This window comes from Centroberyx affinis, unplaced genomic scaffold (assembly GCF_046629955.1).
Source record: "Centroberyx affinis isolate AG114_WGS23_722 - 3 ecotype Tasmania unplaced genomic scaffold, CSIRO-AGI_Caff_v1 ptg000826l_1, whole genome shotgun sequence".
Lineage (NCBI taxonomy): Eukaryota > Metazoa > Chordata > Actinopteri > Beryciformes > Berycidae > Centroberyx > Centroberyx affinis.
In genome coordinates, this window is record NW_027279425.1 from 650,155 (window position 1) to 672,705 (window position 22,551).

The 22,551-nt window shown below is 45.1% G+C and overlaps 1 protein-coding gene across 1 annotated transcript; it reads left to right on the forward strand.

Annotated features, from left to right (window-relative positions):
• Positions 1-2,765: 2,765 nt before the first annotated feature.
• On the forward strand, positions 2,766-22,472 carry ptch2 (patched 2; the record flags this gene model as incomplete). Its single annotated transcript, XM_071520808.1, has 11 exons — positions 2,766-3,246; positions 5,186-5,378; positions 15,470-15,659; positions 15,861-15,930; positions 16,105-16,196; positions 18,890-18,998; positions 19,185-19,271; positions 19,407-19,528; positions 20,812-20,959; positions 22,064-22,195; positions 22,317-22,472. Coding segments are annotated over exons 1-11 (1,446 nt in total), but the record flags the coding sequence as incomplete, so codon positions are not given.
• Between the last annotated feature and the right edge of the window lie 79 nt (positions 22,473-22,551).

Consider the following 22,551-nt stretch of genomic DNA (forward strand, 5'->3'; position numbering starts at 1 on the left):
CCCATATTTACATTCTATAATGCACACTACAGACGATGAAAATGTATCTGGGTGTGGTTTCCCTGAAAGTATCTTAGCTCTAAGATAATTCTGAGCCTGTTGACTTACAAAGGTTCAAAGAGGATCTTAATGATAGAGGGGTATTAAACGGGAGTTTATGATTGGTTAACCACCAATATTGGCCCATCTGGGGACCTGTAGTCGTCACCACATACTTACCCTTGATTTTAATGAAAACACAGACTTGTGAAGCATATACAAACAAAGCAATACAGAGCTAGGTTGTATTATTTAATTCTGTGTGCCGGGTTTTACTTTTCAAGTCATGTCGCCTGTTTGCAATTATCAGTATTTAAAGTTGTGGGGAGGAAGCCTAAAAGCCAGCGATGACAGTTGATCCCTACGGCAGCTAATGTTGCATATTGGCTGTCCTTGAACTTAATGGATATGTACAAGTTGAAAATGTTCTACAGTGAAAGAAACCGTTGAAATGCTGTACAGTGAAATCTCACGCTAAAATACTTTTGGGAAAATGTCAGTCAGTTCTGTCTATCAAATGAAGGACATAATTACAAAATCATTTAATATTCATTTTCTACATCAATTTTTACACTGAATATTTGTCACTGGTGAAAGAGAACTGTTAGAGAAACTGCCTTCACTCTTTATTACAGTGTTACATCATACTTTGTAATTAGTAATAAATAATGAATGGTCCCAGAAAGTGTCACCTTGCTTGTTATCACAGATGAACAGATTTTTGGTATTTATTCCTGTTATGTGACGTTTTAATACTGTTTGCTTTTGATGGCTGTACAGTAGCAACATTTAATGGAATGTAGAATATAGAATTATGACTAACAGTAATTTTTCTTCTTCATGATCCACTATGTGTTCCACATTGATTCTGCTTCAGTTGCTGATCTCTAGCCCCTCTAATAGTAATATTGGCTACTTACACTGAATGTACACAATATTAGGGAGATTTCACCTATACTCTAAGTAAGTAAGTGATGAGGTGAATCCAGATAAAAGCCATTATCCCTTATTGATTTCCTTTATTAAATCTATACCAATCACAAAGGAGGAGATGGAGACAGAGAGAACCAGAGGAGTTACAGAAGGATTTTTAAGCTTTGAGATAATTGAGATGTGGATTGTGCAAAATGGGCTGCAACTCGATATCAGGAAGATGCCCCTAATATTTTGTACATTCAGTGTATATTACCTAATGTCATTACACACATATCCTGGTCTGACCAGTCATGCTCCTGTCTCTCGCTCTCTCGCTCCTCCTCTCTGTGCCATGCAAACAGTGATGATGGACGTAACAACTTGAGAGCAAGCTGTGACATATAGATTGAACCTGCACTACCAGAGCTGTCAATAGTGGAACGAGCCTCTGGCACCAACACCTATATTCAAATGACTTTACTTCAGTTTCAAATTGCTTTACAGTAGCCCAAAGGGCCTCAAATTGGCTCCAGCCACCTGACAAATGTTTCACACAGCGGCATTCGTTTGGTGTTTAGGCAGAAAAAGTCTGTAATGTGGTAACATTTTTTTCTTCACCCCTATACTGTCATGAGTGGGGCCAATTGGGAACATACACAAGCAAACCAAACCACTCTAACCTCTTTCTTAGAAATTAGAAAACAATCTTGAAGGAGAGCCCTTTCTTTTTAAGACATGTTTCAGATGAACCTCTCTGAATCCATGAAATGATGCATGGAAAGACATGGAAACCTTCCAAAAGTCTCCACAAAGATAAGGGCTTCATATTGAACCATGCAGCTTCAAGGCACTATGGAAAAAAACAGATACATCTGAAACAATTTTTAAGAATTGTTAAGAGAGACAAAGGGGTTATTTTTTCTAGGGTGTAAGAAAACCTATCAACCTTCCATGCACTGCTAGGAGCTTTTGGCTACAAGAGGTGAGGCTACAGCTGTTAGTGCTAAAAACTTACACACACATACACTTCCCACAGCTGCCTGACAAACTGCACTCACAGCAAGGACTGGTGAGGGCGAAATAGGACTTTTTGGGTGTTCTGTAACAAATGTGTCGCTCTGAAACCTCATGTTCTATGATTAGATACAGAGCATGAGTTGGCGGGTCAGAAGCTGCCTTGATTTACTTACAAAGTGATATTGAATGTGTTGAGATTGTTTGAGCTGTAATTCTCACATAAAATAGAAAGAAAATGTTTACATTCCTTTTTTTCCCTAAAATGTGTGAAAAGCTGAATTAACATTTTTTTTTTTCTTATAATGACTTGCTTGAGGATGGAAAAAAAAATGTGTGCGTGCGTGCCTGCTGCTGTTATATCAATAGATGGCATGTGCGATTGCTTCTTACAAACTGAAGGGCTAAGCCACTGGGAATAATGTTCAGAGAGCAAGTGAGGCGGGCAGGCAGCAAGCTGTGTGTGTATGTGAGTGTGCGCGCGCTTGTGTGTATCTGCGGGTGCATGCGTGTATGTGTGTATGTGTGCGCGCGCGGCTATGCAGAGTTTATTGAAAGAGTTCCTCTCTCCCTCCCATTCGCCCTCCTCCTCCCCTCCTCCTCCCTCCAGCCCAGGCAGCAGCAGCCTGGGTGGTCCCCCTCTCTCTCCACTTTGGTGAGCTGTTGCTTAGCAGCTAATAATAGGCGATGTTTGCAAAGTAATTTGCCTCTTCCTTGGCCAATGGGAGCCGGAGCACTTTTCCATCAAACCTCCCTTTTCAGGATTTGCCGAGAGGCGAACTTCTCCAAATGTTACCGCTACAGGATCGGAGTTAGACTTGACACGGACGGCTCAGACATAGGCTACTACTACTACTACTACTACAACTACTACTACTACTCTCTGATACGTTGTTTTATAAACCATCGGGACGAATGAAGACTGAAGGATCTATACGGATTTCGGCGCATAATGTTGGGATGGAGTTGCGAGACTTGTTTGGCTCCAAGGAAGACTAGAAAGTATTCTTCTAACTTTTCTCCGGCGGTGCTGGATGCGCTCGTATTCTATGTTGGATTATTGTCGCTTTTTCTGAACTCGCACCGTTTCTCTGTCGCTTCGCTCTGCGCCCCGTTCACCCTCTTTGGACTATGGCCTCGGATCGCGGGGTCCCAGGGGCCGGCGTCTTTGGAGATTTACCCCCGAGTTATACGCGCTCTCAGCCGCCTGCGAGCTCAGACCTACTCCGGAGACCCAGCTACTGCCACGCCGCTTTCGCACTTAAACAGATCTCAAAGGTGATACGACGCTTGTAGTCTAGAAGTGTGGAATATGAAAGCAGCTCTCATTCAGCCGGCAATGTGAATGAACGTCTTCAAGGGCAGCTTTGATTTACCAGTTTATCCAGAGTGAATCGTGAGGCGAAGGCGCATGTGGAAATGTAGGGTAGGCTGAGGCAGCGGCTCTTTTGGGAGCCGCTGCCTCAGCCTACCCGATCCAGGGACCACCAGGGTTCCCCGAGGGAGTCCCCAGCGAAATTAGGATTATTGCACTGTTATCTCACTGTTTGGCTACTTCAGTCACCAGAAGTTAGCATGATAATGATTATTGTGATCAAAGGGTTTACTCTCCACTGTTGTCACAGTACATACAAACAGCAAAAATCTTCCTCGATGGGTTATGGGACAAACTCTTTATCATATCGAGGACTGGGGTCTGAAGTGACTCGATCAGGGGGTTCTTGACATGTAATAGTAGGCTATGGGAACCCCTGTAATAAACTGTTAGGATTTATGCGTTAGTTTTCACATTGGGCAGCATATTAAGTTCGCTACTTGTTTGCTGTTTGTCATTATGAGTGGAGATGAGTTTTCCATTCATTTTTTCCTAGAAGCCACCGTGAACGAGTGGGGCTATTCCCATCACAGTTGTTTTGTGCGTGTTTTTGGCTTTGTGCAGGCAGCGCAGAGCGCACTGGCCCGGGGTCTGTTTGGAAATGTGGTGGGTCCTGTAAAGGAATTCACTGATTGAGTTTGATCTGACAAAGCATCTTTGGACCGCCCGGATGCTTGGACGTGTTTCAGCACTGCTGAGAGAAACCACAACACCAGTACAATGTCTTCTGCAGAAGTGACATTTGTAGCGCAGGGATTGAACAGTTTTCCCTAACGTGCACATTTAACAGTTATATTAAAACATGGAGCAAAACAGTGGGATGCAGATTAGAATAGCTGTTAGTTGAAACTTGTAAGCAGCTGACAGTAGTAACACATTAGTTTACACTCTCCCACCCATAGGCCTATGATAAGGAGGTTGAACAAGGCTACTAATTGCCTACCAGCTGGCATCATATAGTCTACTTACATCATTTTTTTCCAACTGTTAAACACAAGCAGAACACATATAGTGACAGCCATGATATTCTTTATTGTGTACCCAATAAAGACTAGATGTATGATAAGAAGCCCTATGTATAGTTGCAGGCTTTTGATACGAAAGTAACAGTCCAGATCTTACTTTGTGTAGTCTACAACTATAATGTAAATGCTCACTCTGACTGTGACGTTCATTACAAGTCTTGGGTTTGTGGTGTGTGGATGCAGCATGTCAGTGTTTGGCCAAACTCAGTCTATCTTTGTCAGATTAAACCAATTCAAGATATATGGCCCATCTCTTCTCTATAGCTGTTTCTCTAGAGTTGTATGCCATGTATTACCAGGAGCCAGTTTCCAAAACAAATCTTGACACTAATGCTAGGCCTAGTACAAATTAGTGCTATTCTAAGTCTGTGAAGCCTATGGGGTAAAATAGTCTCATTGATGGGAAGCTGTGGGAGACCCGGTCCTGGATCTGGAATGAGTTCAGGTGATGGAGGTGGGATTTTAGCAGGAGTCCCACAGCACACACTGGACAGGACAGTATTGGCATAACTATGCTGTTAAGCATTGGCACTTGATGTGTCATCATTCGTACAAAACGTTATCCTGCGTTCTAGAGAAAGACATCTGTCACTGAGTATAGTTGCATGAGTCTTGGATGCTGGTTGTCTGTGCATATAGCTCTCCAGCTATGGCCTGACAATCTGTACACAAGAGACAGATGTATACATAGACAGAACAGCAGAGATAAGAGCTATGAAACCTGCTTTCGTGGATGCATCATTCATGTACAGTAACATAGCAATAGTAATAATAATAATACTGTCTCCTCTTACCCTCCCTCCTGCTTCATCTCCAGGGGAAGGCGGTAGGTCAGAAAGCTCCTCTGTGGATCCGGGCGAGGTTCCAGGCCCTCCTGTTCTCTCTGGGCTGCCACATCCAGAGGCACTGTGGGAAGGTCCTCTTTATCGGACTCTTAGTATTCGGGGCTCTGTCCGTGGGGCTTCGAGTCGCAGCCATCGAAACGGACATCGAACAGCTATGGGTGGAAGGTGAGTCCAAGATATATGTGATTTGATATAGCATGCGTTTGTCCCGACTGAGCATTTGTCCTTGTAAGGCAGCAACACAAAACATGAGCTATTCACTTTTGCACTGGAGAACTGCGTCACACTCAAATACAACATGCCATAGTGTATCCTTCAGGTAAGTCAGCGTCTATATGAGTTCAGTCTTTGGTCATGCCTGGATTTGGTGACTTTATGTTCAAGCAAAGTATTTTTCTTTTCGTTTTGACGGCTCGTTACTTTCCATTGGGTTTAACTGGAGTTTGAATGACAGCAGTGGGTGGTGGAGAGAGGCAGGGTGGCCATGTTAGTGTCATCTCAATGCCATGGGAGGGCACTAGGTGTTCAATGACTGACAGACTGGCTGGTTGTCTGTCTCAGCCGCTGCCTGAATAGTTAAGAGCGTTATCGGTTAACAAGGTTGAGGATCTGGAGGAGCTGGTTTCATGTTGTTTTTCATGTTTGGCTGCATGAAAGTGAGCATTAGTAAGAACACCTTGATGATTTTCCCGCGACATTGCCACTGCAGAACAGGGATACAAGCTCCTTTACATGTAGTTCACTTCACTGTCTTGTGGATGTGTTAATCTGAAAAGTTCTAGATGTTGTGTCAGTGTTGTTTTAATCGTGTGTGTTTGCTCCTTAATGAACTACAGTTTACCCGAGAAATCCAAACACCTCCATTACACTAATACATTACAATGCTCTCTCTCTCTTCTGTCACACAAACACGATCTCTCTCTTGCCCTGTTGACTTTTCTGTCACTGTTTTTGTGATGCGCCGCTGCCTCACAGATCTCCTCTACATTTGACATTGCTCTTTTTCCTTCTTCCCGTCCTTCCTCCCCTCCTTCTGTGCATTTTAGGTTGAGGTTATCTGTACATTTTCGTGGGGCAGAGGCAGCTTTATTTGGTTTTTCACACTGGCCAAATTCCTTTTAAACCCCCAGGCTTTCAGTGCTGGGGCTGATCCCCGCAGCAGATGGACTGTGTGAATGGTTAGCCATCTTTGAGGGCTCTGACCCCTCCCCCCCTCGGCTCCCTGTGTGGTCCCTAACTATTCTTGGATTCCATTCAACAAGAGGCAAGCAGGCAGGCAGGCAAGCAGGCACCACCTCCCTACCACCCCCCACCCCCCCCTCCACCTCCTCCTCCTCTCTTCCTTACAAGAAAAAAAATATAAGTGAATGCAGCTGAAGTTTACCCACCTGTTTTGCACGCTCTAAAAGCGCCACAGCAGTTGGTGAATATAAACAGACTCTATAGGGTTTTTTAAGCCCACCATGTCACCAGAGGACTTGGGAGGCGGGGGGGTTCTCCCACAGGAGCCTTACGGAGGTGTCAGAGGAATCACACACTGGCGGTGTCAGAAGAAGTGTTTGGAGGCTCCACTCTTCACTTAGTTTATGACTAAAAGCCAGTTTCTTGATCAGGCAAAATAAAAAAAAGATATCTCTGATTATACTCACTGAAATGATTAGCTTGAGGTTGGCAGCAAATGCCTGACTCATACAAGCCACTTCTACAACAACAAGCAATAGAAATTTGAATTTTCTCAGTCTCCCTTTCCACGGTTTCATTCTGGTTAGTGTAAAGCTTCAGGATTACCTCTCGAGCTAATTGGCAGAGCTCTTAAAGGAGATGTTTAGATGTTTGTGTGCCAGTTGTTTTGCCGTGGGATTGAGGGAGTTGAACCGGGGGCTGAAAAGGAATGCTGTGCCTTTAAGAGGCCGTGGCCATGTTTCTAAAGTTTCTGCCTGCCTTGTTTCCACCAATAGCCCATTGACAAAGCTGCTAGGGCCTCAATGGAGAGTAAAGTGGTTCGGTAACAAGGAGAGGTTAGTTCTCTCTCTCTCATACACACACACACCATTGCACATAAGCCAAAACGCAAAAGGGAGGAAAGATATGTTCCCTAATAGGACAGTTGATTTTATAGCTTAGATCAACAGATGTATATAGATGAGTGTCTCAAAAATCTGTTTTTCTTTCTTTTCTTTAATACATTAGCCATTTCATTTTATTATACAGCGCAATGGAAGCAAGAAATTAGTTTATATATCTTTATTGTAAAGATATATAAATATATGCAAATCAGCCCTTTATATTTAACAATTAATGCTGTGAAACTGCTCTTTACTATTGCAGTATAAGCAAAGCATTTTCCACTTGTATCCTAATTTGTTCAAAATAAAGTAGTCATGTCATAGCTGTGAATTGACACCTCATGTGCTAATACTGTGCCAACATCGTGCAAGCTGTCTGTGTGTGTGTGTGTGTGTGTGTGTGTGTGTGTGTGTGTGGGGAGCATATGCTTCCCATCATATATCCATAGTGTAGAAACTGCCCCCACAGTACACACACCCACACACACACTTGTCATCTTTGCCACCTTTGGTGTGTACAGCTTGGCCCGCCTGTCTGCCTGCCTCAGCTTTGTGTACGTCTGTTTATATTTCTACCTGTCTGTCTGTCTGCCTACCTGTCTGTCTGCTTGCTCTGTGAAGTCAGGCCACCAGGGCTTTTTTAATTGCTTCCTCCCTCCTGCCGCACCAACACACAGCAATGCAGCCTGTCTCGCTGTAGAAAGAGATAGACAGACAAAAAGAGAGAGACACAAGGGGAAGTCGGTAGCATTAGATCCAAATACTATGCATCCCTGCATCCCCAAACTTTCTTGTGTATTGTCTAAGCTTTCACTAGTCAATCATGAGGGCACTTGTGTGGAAAGTTGTTACCAGGACCTACAACTTTGAAGTAAAAAAAAAGTAGAAGGGGGAATTGTGCCTCCAGTCCACACACCTGTGTAGGTGAGCATGAGGAGGGCGCTGTGAAAGCTATCTGTCTGTTTAGTCTGACAAGGGGATTAAGGCCTATTTTTGGCTTACTGGTGAACTGCTGAGGAGAATCTGAGACAGAGACATCACCCGTCACAATTACCTTAAATTGCTCACATCATCCTTGTTTGGGCCACTGCTGTTTTATTGTTGTATCATATAGCGTATTTCTTGGAAAGTGTCCATCCCAGTTCAGATTGGCCAACACCAGCAGTAGAACAGACATTTGTTTTTCAGTATAACAGCCATTTGCATATATATTCTTTACGCTGTACTATATCTACCCTATACTGTTTATTTCTAGGCGTCAGGCTTATAGCCCGCCTAACAGGTTTGAGAGTGTGAGAGTTGGTGTGAGCTGGGCAACGTGTGACCCAGCTTGTATTGTCCACACGGAGAAAAGAGAGGGATCGTAAAAAGAGGTGTAGGGAGACGAGGAGGATGAGAGCAGACATTGGGGGGTTGGGGCAGGAACAGGGTGGAAGGTTTATGGCTAGTTGACACTTTTTTGCCAGCGTTTTTGCCTGTCTCTCTCTATAAAAAACATGACGTAAGAGATGGTCCCATGCCCTCGTGTCTTTCTTTCACCCTAAAATCTGGGGGTTTGGGACTCTGAGAGTGACTGATGTACAGTCTGGTGAGAAAGTGGTTGCTTGAAATCTTACCAAAATCAATCAAACTTAAGCGATTTCTACATTCTGTTGCCTTGTTTCAATGTGTTTGAAAAGTTGTTTGTACCGAAAGGTTAAGCTTTTTCAGCTGGAATTATTCCCCTCTTACAAAGGCCCACTTGAAAAGCTCGTTTGAGAAAGAGAGGAAAGAAATGGCCTACATGTCGAAGTGGTGGTGTTTACTCTTACATTAACTAAACTCATCCTTCTTGGCAGAGTTTGGGTGAGGCATGACAGACATGTACACACAGTCAAGCTGTCCAAATATGAGTGCAGTGAGACAGGGCCTATCCGGATAGCAGGCGCACCACATGTCCCATAAAGAGGCCGTGTAGAAAGAGGATAGGAAAGGGGGAGGTAAAAGAACATACACACTCCGCATAGCATGAATGAGTCAAGGCATAGGGGAGACTGAAGTGTAAGCAACCAAAACTAGCCTAGCCAAGAAAGCAGCCTTTCCCAGAGATGGAGAGACCAAGAAACAGAGAGATTTAAAGAGAGAGAAGGCGAGTGTGGACGAGAGTAAATGAGCAAGAGAAAACACGATTGAGTTCACGCAAATGAGCAAATGCACACGTGGGCATTTTGGTGTTTGGAGCGGTTTCTCTAAACAAACCTCGGAGCGGCAGCAGCAGGTAAATGCTATAATTCATTGGAGCGCACACAGCGCTCCAGTTCAGACAGAGAAAGGGAGCTCTATGAGGCATTATTGGAGGTGAATAGCGCACGGCGGTGCCCCAGCTAGATAAATAAACTCCCAGCGCTCAGGGCCCGGGACCTCACTGGTAGAGAGAACAAACAAGACCAGAGTCAACCTGGGTCACTTCTAAATGTTTATTTCACCCCCTTCCCTCCATCCCTCCATCCAAGTCTCCCTCATTCCATCCCCTTTCTCACCCCCCCCTCCACACACACACACACACACACACACACACGCACTCTTCTCCAACAGTCAGACCAAGACCACCCCCCAACAAATAAACACACATGGAGCAGCTATAGATACATGTGTATGTGACATATTGCGCTTGCTTCCATGTTATTTCAAACACACACATTGCTCTGTACCTGTCTTTTTTCATTAGCTGGGAATTTGGCAAGATACTGTTGTTTGTAAAATGTAAAAGAAAAAGTATTCATCATATTTTTACTGGACAATAGGGGTACAGCCACATTTACAGTGACAAGATGAAATATATCTCTATATATCTCTATTTCCGATGCAAAGCTTTTATCAAAAGGGCACTGCACTCTTAAACTCTTTCTGCAACATCAAATGCCATATCCTGAGAAAGGTTGCAAAACAACTGAAAGCGGGATAATGAAACCTCAACCAATATCTTTCAGTGTGGCACCCTTTCTTTCCTAACTGAACAGCAACCTTTGTCTTTGGTCTGCGTGAAATAAAGCGACACCAGTCACCTTAGGGTTTGCACCATTTGCCTCCCTCTTTACACCATGAAAGTATAAAAAAGTAAAGAGGGAGAGAGGGAGAGAGAGAACATTTTCTTGGTACTTGGGAGGGAAAAAAGAAATGGTTCTTGGGCTCAATAAATTCATTTCTCGTCTGAATGAGACCAGCAACGTGGAAAAATTTTGCCTTTCAGGCAGGGATGAATGTATGTTTCAACCACACATTAAGCAGTATTAGCGGTCAGTGGAGTGTCTAATGTGACTATTTTTCACAGTGGCCAACACTGCCCATGATTAGCATAATTAGCAGAGGCAAGCCTATACATATGGAAATAGAAAGTGCCTAAATGCCAACCCTGGTGGAAATTTATGTGTGGTGGCTAACACCACTGGCACATCTGAATAGAATGTAAGTGAAACTGATTTTTCATGTTGTTTTCTCTGTTCTATACTGTTTTTTGGGTTTGATCTCATGGTTGCTGTTTTTTTTTTTCCATGATGGAGGGGGAGCCGGGGGATGCACGCAGATTGAAATTGATTATTTTCTTTTGTCATCTTCACACATGATTACGTTTTTCTCCTCCTAAACTGAGTTTAATACAACTGTCCTTGACAACTGATGAATACACCCACAGCTACAAATGTGTGTGTACACAAAACACACACACACAATCACACACACACACACACTGTATTTCTATAGGTAAGATACCAAAGCGGCAGCCTCTCTCTCTTGCCCCCAGCCTCAACCCCCCTCAACCGACTCTGGCATTGTTTTACTGGCTGGGAAAGTTTTGGTCCATTTGCTTTTGTTGTGAAAAAAAAGTCTCCTCTTTATTTTATTCTGCTGTTTGTTGGGAAACATCTGAAAGAAATTGAAGGGTTGAATGACAAAAGGGTGTGCATTCAGTCTGGAGCTGCACTGGGAGTTTGTATGGAGGAACAGCCCATCTGCTGGGGGCAGCCTGCCTGTGAGATGCCCTGGCTGGGGGATGCCACAGGGCAGGGCCAGGCTCTGCAGCTATGGATGTGGGGCACAGCCTTGTTCCTGGTGGGTCCATATGACAAAAGTATTGAGAGGTTTTTGTGAAGCTGGGTTCCAGGCCAAGAGAATAAATTTCTCATTTGGCTCCCGTGAAAATGTTTAAGAACCGTCTATTGTGGGACATTGTGAACAGAGCTGCTGAGAAAAAAGGTAAATGATGGATGGAAGATGGCAGCCAAAGGGATCCTTTTCGTCAGATTTCTTGTATTTTTGCTGCTCTGAACCGGGCAGATCTGTTTTTTCGGGGGAAAAATACATAATTTGTGGCACAATATACACATAAATTAGCTGTTTGCTTTATCATTTTATCACGCGAATGAGGAAAAGGTAACGTCCAGCCCACTTGGAAGCATAGCATTATGTAGCAGGTAAAAGCATACATGTCACTTTCAGCCTGCTTGGTCTTGGGTCTTCCTCCATAGCAGCATGAGGCCTTTCAGCGGCCCCCTAATCCAGCTAATCTACCACACTAAACTTTGAAGGTGGCCTGGTCTGACCTAGTGTGGCCTGGAACTGCGACTGGGCCTGTACGCCAAGACAACAGAATAGAATAGAATAGAATAGAATAGAATAGAGTTAATCTGAAACACAACACTTCAAAGGTGGCCTTGGCTCTCTCTTGGACGCCAGATGTGAGAAGCCATATATTTTCACTGGTGTAAAAGGTTCCTGTGACTGTCGGGCCTTTGGTTTTGGGCGGGGGCGGCAGTGTGGGTATGCAGCTTGGTCAGGTGGAAAGGAAATGGCTGAGATTGGAGAAGACAGGGTCCAGTGGAGAGGTTACACCGGTGCACACATACACACAGGCACATGCACATACTGTATATACACACACACACTAATACAAACATATATTTGTATGCCCACACCCATGAAACCAGGTCAGGGCTTGTTATAACTGTTTTCACCTGGTTTTTCGCTCTCCTGATGTCATTAGTGTTGTGAAAGTGCTTTTAGTGGTGAGGCTAGTAAAATTATTTATATGCTGAAGTTGCACCCAGCAGAATCAAGTAGTTTGCTGTAATTTGTAAGACGAGGTTAGAGTGTCTCTAAAATACCTGACTTCTGCATCAGTGCACTCTACGTAAATCTAATAAATAAAAACATTAATTGAAAGGATTCTAGACGGGTTTTAGAAGAAGTTACTTTTTGTTTCTAATGATTTCCTTTTCATTTTTGATCATGTCACTGTACACTGGCTAATATCTCATGTCACAAAATTGCTCATATAATAAAATTACTAGCCACTGGGGTGTTAAAACCCCAGCTTCCACACTCAAAGGCGCTTTCTTCCCAGGGTGGGAAAAAATTTCCGGGAACTGTCTCTTTAAGGCTGCGGGGAGAGCAGGCTGAGTGGAGAGAGAGAGAGGGTGGGGGGGATTGAAAAGAGAGAGAGAGAGAGATAGAGAGAGAGAGATAGAGAGAGAGAGAGAGAGAGAGGAAAAGGACAGAGGAACCAAGAGATCGAAAGAAAGAGAGACCAAAAAAAAAAGAAAGGACAAGTCTTCCATATGGAGCGAGAGGCTGAGCTGAGCGGAGCGGAGCAGCGCGAGGCTCGGAGCTGGGTGGTTGGGGCCGGACCAGGGGTTGAGGAGAGAAGGCGAGAAAGAGAGGGAGAAGAGAGCGAGAGAGCTAGCTGGCTGCCTGGGTGGTCCAGATGGGAGGAACGAGACACAAATAGCTATAATTTACTTCAGGAGGCCTGTAATTACAGAGCCAGAGTCTCTCCGAGCCACCCAGTTCCTGTTGGGATCAAAACCCCACGCTGCAGAAGTTAACATACGAAATGTCAAAAAAGGTTTAACAGATGTCAAAGAGGTCCACGAACGGAAAGGGTTCCATTTTGTAGTAGCCCTTTTTGATTTGAAATCTGTGTAGTGGGGAACCTAAGTGGAGTCGTGGGGAATTTTATGTCTAAGCACCAACTTAAACTGTTTATGCACCATTCTTTGTGAGTCAAAGTGACTCTGATTCTGAGTTAATTTCCCCTCACAGAATGACAATGTGCAAAGCTTAAAGCCAAAACATTTCAAAGGATCAGTTGTGAAATGATACAACACGCTCCATACTCTTCTCTCAGTGTGTTTCATTTCCTCAACCACAAATCAAAGAGTCAAGAGAAAAAAAAAATTAAATCTGTGTTGTGGGGGAATGTATTTGAACTAATGTGGCGAGCTTGGAATGGAAGCTTCTTTCATGTTTAGAAAAATACTTCCATGACTTTAAAAAATTACGTAGGGCCAGAGGTGCAAAGCATGTCCAACAGCATGCAGTAAATTCCCGTTATTATAATTTTGTGATGCACAGAGCCAGAGACCCAAAAAGACACCCGTAATTGCAAATAAACGGGGTGACTTGATATTCCCAAGCCCCTGCATGGGTAATTAAAACCTTGAAAGCGAAGCCTGGAAAGATTGGACTGTGTCTCCAAGGCCCAGCGTTCTAACCTGATCTCACACTTTCACAGCGTAGGCTGAATAGTTTGTTTTTTCTTTTCTCCCCATCAATTATAGGAGCCTGCTCCAGGCTGGGGGGAGGTGCAGCGAGCGTGAGGGAAAGAAAGAAAGAGAGAGAGAGAGGGAGAGAGAGAGAGGGGCAAGGGCTGCAAAGAGTATTTAAGAGTAGGAGAGAATTAGATGATAAAGGAGGTGAAGCCAGGAGAGTGAAAGTGAGAGAAAGAGCGAAGAGAGTTAGAATGAGGGAGAGAGGAGAGTGGAGGTAGCTCTCGCCTCCAAACTCTCTCTCTCTCCCTCTCTCTCTCTCTCTCTCTCTCTCTGGGGTTGTCATGTAGTGGGACAGCAAGAGGGGCAGACGGGCCCTCTGTGATCCAGCGCGGCATGTTTCATGTCCACTTGGCACAGCCACAGATCCCCCCGGCTGGCAAACTCTTTTCAGGGCAACCTCCTGTAATTAGGGGGCTGGAGTCTACCGCACAGCACAGCACAGCTCTCTCTCTCTCTCTCTCTCTCTCTCTCTCTCTCTCTCTCTCTCTCTCTCTCTCTTTCATTCTCTTTCTATCTCCCCTGCTCTCTTTTGAACCATTCGCTCACCATTTCTCTCCCTCCCTCACTATCTCTGACGTCCGTATTTCTCTCTCTAATTCTCCGTCTCCCTCTCTCTCCCTCTCCCTCGCTCTCTCTCCGTGGGCTTTGATGTCTTTCATTCCCAACTTCTGCATGCCACATCAACACCATCGCTGCTCGCTGTTCCCCCTCATCCAACCCTGCCACCACCACCAAAATATTTTGTTCTTTCCCTCTCTCCCTCCCCCTCTCTCTCTTCTTCTCTCTCTCATTCTTGAACTAATTACTAATTCTCTCCCTCGATCTCCTTCATCTCTTCTCTTCTTCTTCTCTGTTCTCTTCGTGTCTCTGACTGCTGTAAACCATCATGGGTTTTCCATCACGATCTTGCCACTGATAAACCTGGAAGAAGGGTGTTCCCATTGCAGTTCCATTATAGTCTGGTGATGTCTGGTTCATGCACTTGAACTAGTTGAGGTGCACTTGAATTATCATTTGGCCACTTGGCATTTAAACTGCCTCAAAGGTGGACACAAGACAGATAGATCAAGAGGAGCCGGTGCAGATAAGTGCTACTCGAGTTTCTTTTTAAATGTATTCGCCCGCTGCTGTGCCCGTATCTGCTGCCCTGTGTGTAAAGTGGTGAGGGTTTTTGGGGCATCAGAGGGCTGGTTTTCAGAACTAACAGGGCACATCTGTTTCACAGAAGAAGCCAATGAGAAGCTGTATTACTCATTTCTCTTGGCCAGACGCTGGCTTGTGTGAAGTGCCTTCAAAACCAACACTGGCGAGGGCCAAGGGCGTTGGTCGATATGCGTGTGTTCTTGTGTAAGTGTGTGCACATATGTACGCACGCGACCCACTTCCATATAGGATTCAAGTGTGTGTGTGTGTGTGAGTCTTTGTGTCTTTGTATGTGTGGCGTTCAGGAGCAAGTTCTGCAATATTTTACGCAGATAGCCTAATATTTCCTGGACTTTCCAACTACCTCCATCCCCCTTTCCATTTCTATCTATCTATCTATCTATCTATCTATCTATCTATCTATCTATCCATATTGATTTATTCTTTATTCCTTTTTCCCCAGCTGGCAGTCGGGTGAGCCAGGAGCTTCGCTACACCAAGGAGAAGCAGGGAGAGGAGTCAGTGTTTACCTCACAGATGCTCATCCAGACCCCCAAAGAAGAGGGCACCAATATTCTTACCCAGGAGGCTTTGCTGGTTCACATGGAAGCCGCCCTGTCCGCCAGCAAGGTCCAGGTGTCACTGTTTGGAAAGTAAGTGGACCAAATAGTAGTTGACAAATTTGAGAGATGAAATGAAAGGAGACTGGATTGAACCAGCGTTGTAGCTAACACCGAGACATTTCTGTTGTTTATGCATTTACCAATAATATAAGTTGCTAAAAGTGTCTTTAAAACTACAAATAAAATCACTACTATGTACATCTAACCTGACTGATATTTTCTTTTCTGTAGATCATGGGATCTCAACAAAATATGCTACAAATCAGGAGTCCCTATCATAGAAAATGTCATGATTGAAAGGGTAAGTTGACAAAGGAAAATGCAGAATGTATTTTTTGGGTTTCTTATATATTTCATATTTGTATAACATATTTTTAAGGCTAATATCCTGGGTAATTGATCACACTGATACAACATTACCAGGTACTATGCTCTGTGTTGTTTTATAATGCTTCATTTGTATTTCCTGTCCCAGATGATTGACAAGCTGTTCCCCTGTATGATAATCACCCCATTGGACTGTTTCTGGGAGGGGGCCAAGCTACAGGGAGGCTCCGCCTATTTACCGTAAGTCTCAGAATATTTGCCCCACCTGAAATGATTAAAACGTTAATATCTCTCCCTTTGCTGCCATGGGTTCCATCTGACATACACCGCAGACCAGAGACTTTGGACAGGTCTGTAACTTTCAACAAGTGCTCGATGGAGACGTACAGTTGTGTGTCCAGTAGTCTGTCAGTGAGTGAGTGCTGTGACTGACAGCAGCGGTCAGTAATAGAGTTCTTTTAGGGCCCAGAGAGGCATGGGAGGGGAGGAGGGAGGGGCGGGGAGAGAGATCCTGACAGCGAGAAATTCAAAGAGAGAAAGTGAGGGAGAGATGGAGTGAGTGAGTGAGTGAGTGAGGCGAGGGAGGGACGGAGGGAGGAGATGGCTGCAGCAGCAACTGGGTGGTGGGTTGGTAGAGCGGAGGGCGGGGAGGTGGTGGTGGTGGTGGTGGTGGTGGTGGTGGCAGGGGAGCCCTTTGGGTCAGACAATGGTAAGCATTCTTTCAGTTTACGAGTGAGTGTCCATCAGTGCAGGGGCCCCCGGAGGAGGGAGGGGGGGGTGTGGGGGGTGTGGGGTGTGGGGGGCGGCTTTGTCAGCTCGCGGCTAACACTCGGCATTCTCATGGTAATGCCCCGGGCTCCCAGCTCCCAAGTTGTCCAACAAATAAAATGGGCAGTATTCAAGCCTCAAGTCCCCCGAGAAAGAGAGAGAGAGAGGCTACAAGACGGTTAACAGTGGAGTCTGGGGGTATTTGGGCATTTGCGGATTCAGGGTTTTTTTTTTTTCTTCGGCTTCTTCTTTTGGGAAGAGGTTCTCTTGAGAAATTGAGTCACTGAAAGAGAGGGGTGTTTTTTTTTTTTAGTCGCCAGAAGTGATATTTCAATTGACTCCTTCGTTTGTAAAAGATAGTTTAGATCATAGTGGCTGTTTCTTTTCTTTCTCCCAAAGAAATGATGTGTTTGTTTTTGCTGTGTCTAGAATTGAGCACTGGCATGTTGCATGACAGGCCAGCGCATAGGGAAACAAACACTATTTTCCCTATAGCATCTCCTACTTGCCTTCATGTGAAAGGAGAGAGGCAGAAAGAGAGAGAGGGGGACAGAGAAGGAGAGGGGGGTCTTTGATGATCCACTGATCCCCCAAGTATTCCTCTAAATCACAGAAACTGTTGAACGCCTCTTGTTGTTATTTATTAATTGTTGTGTTTTTTTTTCCTCTTTTGCCTGCGGAGCTGAAGGGAACTGGGGGTGGTCACTGAGGCCAGTGTCCCCCTAGTCAGCTTCCGCTTCACTTCAGCCCTGGTTTTAAATGCAAAAAAACAGAGTGAGAGAGAGGGGCAGAGGGAGAGAGGCAGAGAGAGAGAGTGAGGAAGAGTGAGTGAGAGAGAGAAAAAACTTGGGAGAACAAAGAGCAGCAATCTATGGAAAAACAAAAGGGCCCAGGCCCGGTTCACTCAAGCAAAAACTAGCTGATAAAGGAGTGTGTCTTTGCGAGCAGCAGCAAAGGGACCCTGGTATGTGGGAATAGGAGAGGAGCTCTCTTCATGAGCCATTGGAGGGAGATTGGGCCAGAGTTGAGACACTTTGGGATTCTTTTATTTCTCTCTTTCTCTCTGTCCCTCTTCTTTCTTGCTTTCTTTCACTGCATAAAATGTCCATCTTAACAAGTCTTTGAATCGTGTATTGAGTCAAAAATCTAATTTTTGTGAAAAGTGAAAAAACCTGTCAATAATGTAGCAACTTCTTCCTTTCTTTCTTTCTTTCTTTCTTTCTTTCTTGCTTTCTTTCTTGCTTTCTTTCTTGCTTTCTTTCTTGCTTTCTTAACCAATGAGTGAGTTTAGATGGGCAGAATTGCCAGTACCAAGTCAACCTCCACTGCAGGCAATGCTGTCAACTGACACCCAAAGCCCTCACTCAAAAGGCCACATAATAAGCTCCACTATGGAGCAAATGATGAATTTAGCCTAAGGAGAGGGAGGATAGTGGTGCAGGTGAGGCAGCAATGAAAAGCTTCAGGATTAGGCTCTTTGTCAGTGAACATCACATCACTGAACAGTGTGAGAGAGCAGCAGAAGGCCTCTCATAGCTTCACATACATACATACTCACACACTCCTTGCAGAACCCAGTGGTTGCAGAACTGCAGCTATGTAGCCCACCTGCCTGCCAGCTCAAACACCTACTGGGGCGCTCTCTTCCCTCTCTGCTTTTCCTCTCATCCCTCCTTTCTTGTCTCCGTTCTCTCCTCCCTCTCTTCCTCACCTTTGTCCCTCCCTTCCAGCCTCCCTACCTCTCCCCTTCCCTCCCTCCTTATCAAGACGTTTGGGAGGCAGAGGTAATCGTTATGACTCAATGCAGGACGTTGAGGAATGGGAGTGAGCAGGCTGCCGCCGTGCCTTTTCCCTGGGCATTGTGGCAGCGTGAAACAGGATAATAAACGCTATTTTATCCAGCATCTGCAGCTAGCCTCCCGCCTAGCCCAGCACAGGGAGAGAGAGAGAACTGAACTGGGCTGAAAGAATCATAGTTTTCCTGCACAAAGTGAAGATTAGCAGGAATTCAAAGCCATGCAGCCGCAAGGGCATTACAGACACCCAGTGACACATCAGAGTGCACCGAGCCTTAGACCTTAACTTATTGTATTCTGTAAGTTATTGAGTTATTTCACAGTATCTTTGCATCGCTGATTGTTATATCCTGTGCATTTGCTCTCCAGGGGAATGCCAGATATCCAGTGGATGAATCTAGACCCAGTCAAGCTAATGGAGGAACTGAGTCAGTTCACCTCACTGGAGGGATTTAAGGAGATGTTGGACAAAGCCCAGGTGGGACACACAACTACACACTGGCAGATTAACTGAATGAATGTCTGACTGACTTACTGACTGACTTTATCACTTGATTAATTCATTATGTACATAGCTACACACCTACATTGATACTTTCTTACTATTTTCCAGTTTGGTTTCCATGCTTTCCAAGAAGATTTCTAATATTTTTTGATTCCATAGGTGGGCCATGCCTACATGAACAGGCCTTGTCTGGACCCCTCAGACCCCGACTGCCCCCTCAGTGCACCTAACAAGGAGCTAGGAGAGGTAAACACTCACACACACACAAATATACAAGCTCACTCATATGTACAAAAAACAGGCAAAAAAATACAGATACACCTAACATCCCCCATCTCTCTGTCTCTTTCTGCCTGTTCCTCTCCTGCCCCCTCTTTTCAGAGTCCTGACATCGCTGGGCGTCTCCAGGGTGGTTGCCATGGTTTCAGCCGGAAGTTCATGCACTGGCAGGAGGAGCTGATCCTGGGAGGGCGGGTCAAGAGCAGCCAGGACGCTCTGCTGAGGTGTGTGTGTGTTTATGTGTGTTTTAAGATAAGTATAGGGAAGTGTTTGTAAGGGTCAGGGGTCTGAAAGCGTAGCTGCAAGTAAGTATAATAACATAAAGGTGTCCCCAGTATAGTATCAGTGTAGAACATCTGATACAGCTTATCCTTACTTATAAGATCCTCTTATAGAAAGATGCAAGGATGAGAGAGAGCAGGAGGGCAGATTATTGCCAGTCAACCAGCCAAGCAGGCAGCCAGCTAGTCCGCCAGTCAGCCAGCGAGCCGCCGTGACTGTGGAATCTGTGTAACCCCTAATAACCCAACAGACACATGCTAGGAATGCCTCGTACCAAGAGGGATCGGTTTCCTCCATGACCCCGGCCTGGGATAGGCCAATTAAAGATGATTGACAGCCACATAAAGCCCCTCCACCCTGCTACACATTTGTTGTGGAAGGGACCAAAGAAGAAGAAGAAGAAGAAAAAAAAGAGAGAGGAAAAAAGTGTAGTAATAAACTGGCAATAGAGAGATATTGAGGTGTTTACGATACAGAAGTTTAAGTAACTGTGAAACATGAATGAAAATAGGGTTGACAACCCTCTGTCTCCTCTTTTGACATCGAGGTGGAAAAAGAGAAAATTGAGAGCTATAAATGTGTTTTTTCGCAGTGGAAGGTGTCGAGGAATGGCTTGACTCGAATTCACATTTCTGTGAAGCCGTCCCGAGGCTCTTAATAAGAAGTTCTCCAGAGTTTTGGCTTTTTCTATTGACTTCAACTGGAGTTAAAACCATGGCCAATACAAATGGAGTGACAGCGCTGGGTCAGAGCCCAGATCATGACCCACACAGGCCCAGAAGAGCCTGGAATGAAAGGGGATCCAGTCCCATTTGCTAGAGCCACACACATTTACTCTGGGATGTGATTTATCATAATTTCATTCACATTTTAAATAGCGGCGCTCCACGCTGTGCCTATGCCAAGCAGACCTGAGGACATCTGGGTTTGTAGTCTACAGACAGGCAGACAGACAGACTAGATAACACCTGCTTTTAGCTGTTTAGGTTGGCAGACAGACAGGCAGACAGACGAAGATCCTAGAAGAAACAGCACCTGCTTTTAGCAATTCAGAGTGAAGCATGTTGCTATATGGTTTGTGGAACAACAACAGCATCTTGACAATCAGACTAGATGGTTTGCATTGCACTAGTTTCAGGATAGGTGATGCAGTTGAGTATTCAGCACGGCTCAGCTCAACACAAGAGTGTATTAACCATTGTGTCTATGTGTGTGTCACTTGCAGTGCGGAGGCTCTCCAAACCATGTTCCTGTTGATGAGTCCTAAGCAGCTGTACGAGCACTTTAAAGACGACTACGAGATCCATGACATCAACTGGAATGAAGACAAGGCCACCGCCATCCTCGAGTCCTGGCAGAGGAAGTTTGTGGAGGTACGCACAGACATACAAAAAATGCATATGCAAATACATACATATACAAATTCAAATACAAATGGAGAAGCTGAGGAGTAGTTGAAATATTTGCAGTCAGAGAAGAGGTGAAGTAGGAAGAGGAGGAGAAAAAGGAGGAGGTATTTCCGTGTAGACTAGTTTTGCTTTGGCCCTGGGACACACACACACACACACACACTGCATGCAATGTCTGAATTCCATCAATCTTCGGCTGCCTTGTAAAAGGAATCGTAGGGCAGACCGGGGCAGTAGGTGTGTGTGTGTGTGTGTGTGCGTGTGTGTGTGTGTGTGTGTGCTTGGCCAGTGGTCTCTCTCTGTCAGAGCCCTAGTTATAGGAACAAGCTGTTGCTGTGATAGCTGACACCCACCACAGTGAGAGGAAGGAGAGAGGGGAGGGAGGGAGGAAAGGGAGGGATGTGTGAAAGGGAAGAGGGGTGAGAGAGACAGAGACAGAAAGGGACCCTCACCCCTCCCATCAAAGAGCAAGAACAAGTCGATTTAAGAAAGCGAATGATGACTAAACGAGTACAGGTGAGACAGAGAGAGAGACACGGGGACGTTGCTTGCCCGCCAATGGTCCATTCATGGCGTTAGAGTGGAGAGAGCCGCCTCCTAAGCCATGTGATCCCATTCCATTCACCTTTGACCTCGCAACCTCTGGCATCTGTGCTCATTACTCCTCAGTTGTCATACACACACACACGCACACACACACGCTAGCACGCTAGCACACGCAAAAACACATACACATGCATTCTCACACACATGCACATTTCAAAGGGACAGGGTGCTTTTACTGTTATGGGGCCCTAAAATATGGGGTTATAGGGATGCCAGAGGCTGGGAGGGAAGCCTTGGTGGGATCGGACAGTCAGCTAGTGACTATGTGTGTAAGAATTGAATGAATTGCAAATGGACTTAACTGTTTTATTATGCCACTCCGCTGGTTAACCGTTTCCATTAATAATGTAAATTGAAAGTGTGTCTAGCGTTTGTTTTTTTTGGTGATTCCTGAAAAGTTGACATTTTAGAGATGGGAGGATTTTGCAGGACTCTGAACATAGACTGGTGTATATTCCTCAGGTGGTCCACCATAGTATCCCAACTAACTCCAGCCAGTCCATCCACGCTTTCTCCACCACCACCCTCAATGACATCATGAAGTCCTTCTCTGATGTCAGCGTCATCAGGGTGGCAGGAGGATACCTGCTCATGGTGAGCATACATTAATTTAAGCCAAGTAATTACAGCAAGTGAAGATATTTATCAGTTAAACAGTGGCCTATTTTTGTCCGTTGTATATTTCCTTGTAATAATAATATCCTCTCCTCTCCAGCTGGCCTATGCATGTGTGACCATGCTCAGGTGGGACTGTGCCAAGTCCCAGGGTGCCGTGGGGCTAGCCGGGGTGCTGCTGGTCGCCCTGTCAGTGGCTGCGGGCCTGGGTCTCTGCTCCCTGCTGGGCCTCTCCTTCAACGCTGCCACCACACAGGTACAACACACAGGGAAACCTAGTCTACATTACATTTCTGTCACGGTTTATGTAATATGTAATGTATGTCGTTTTGGGG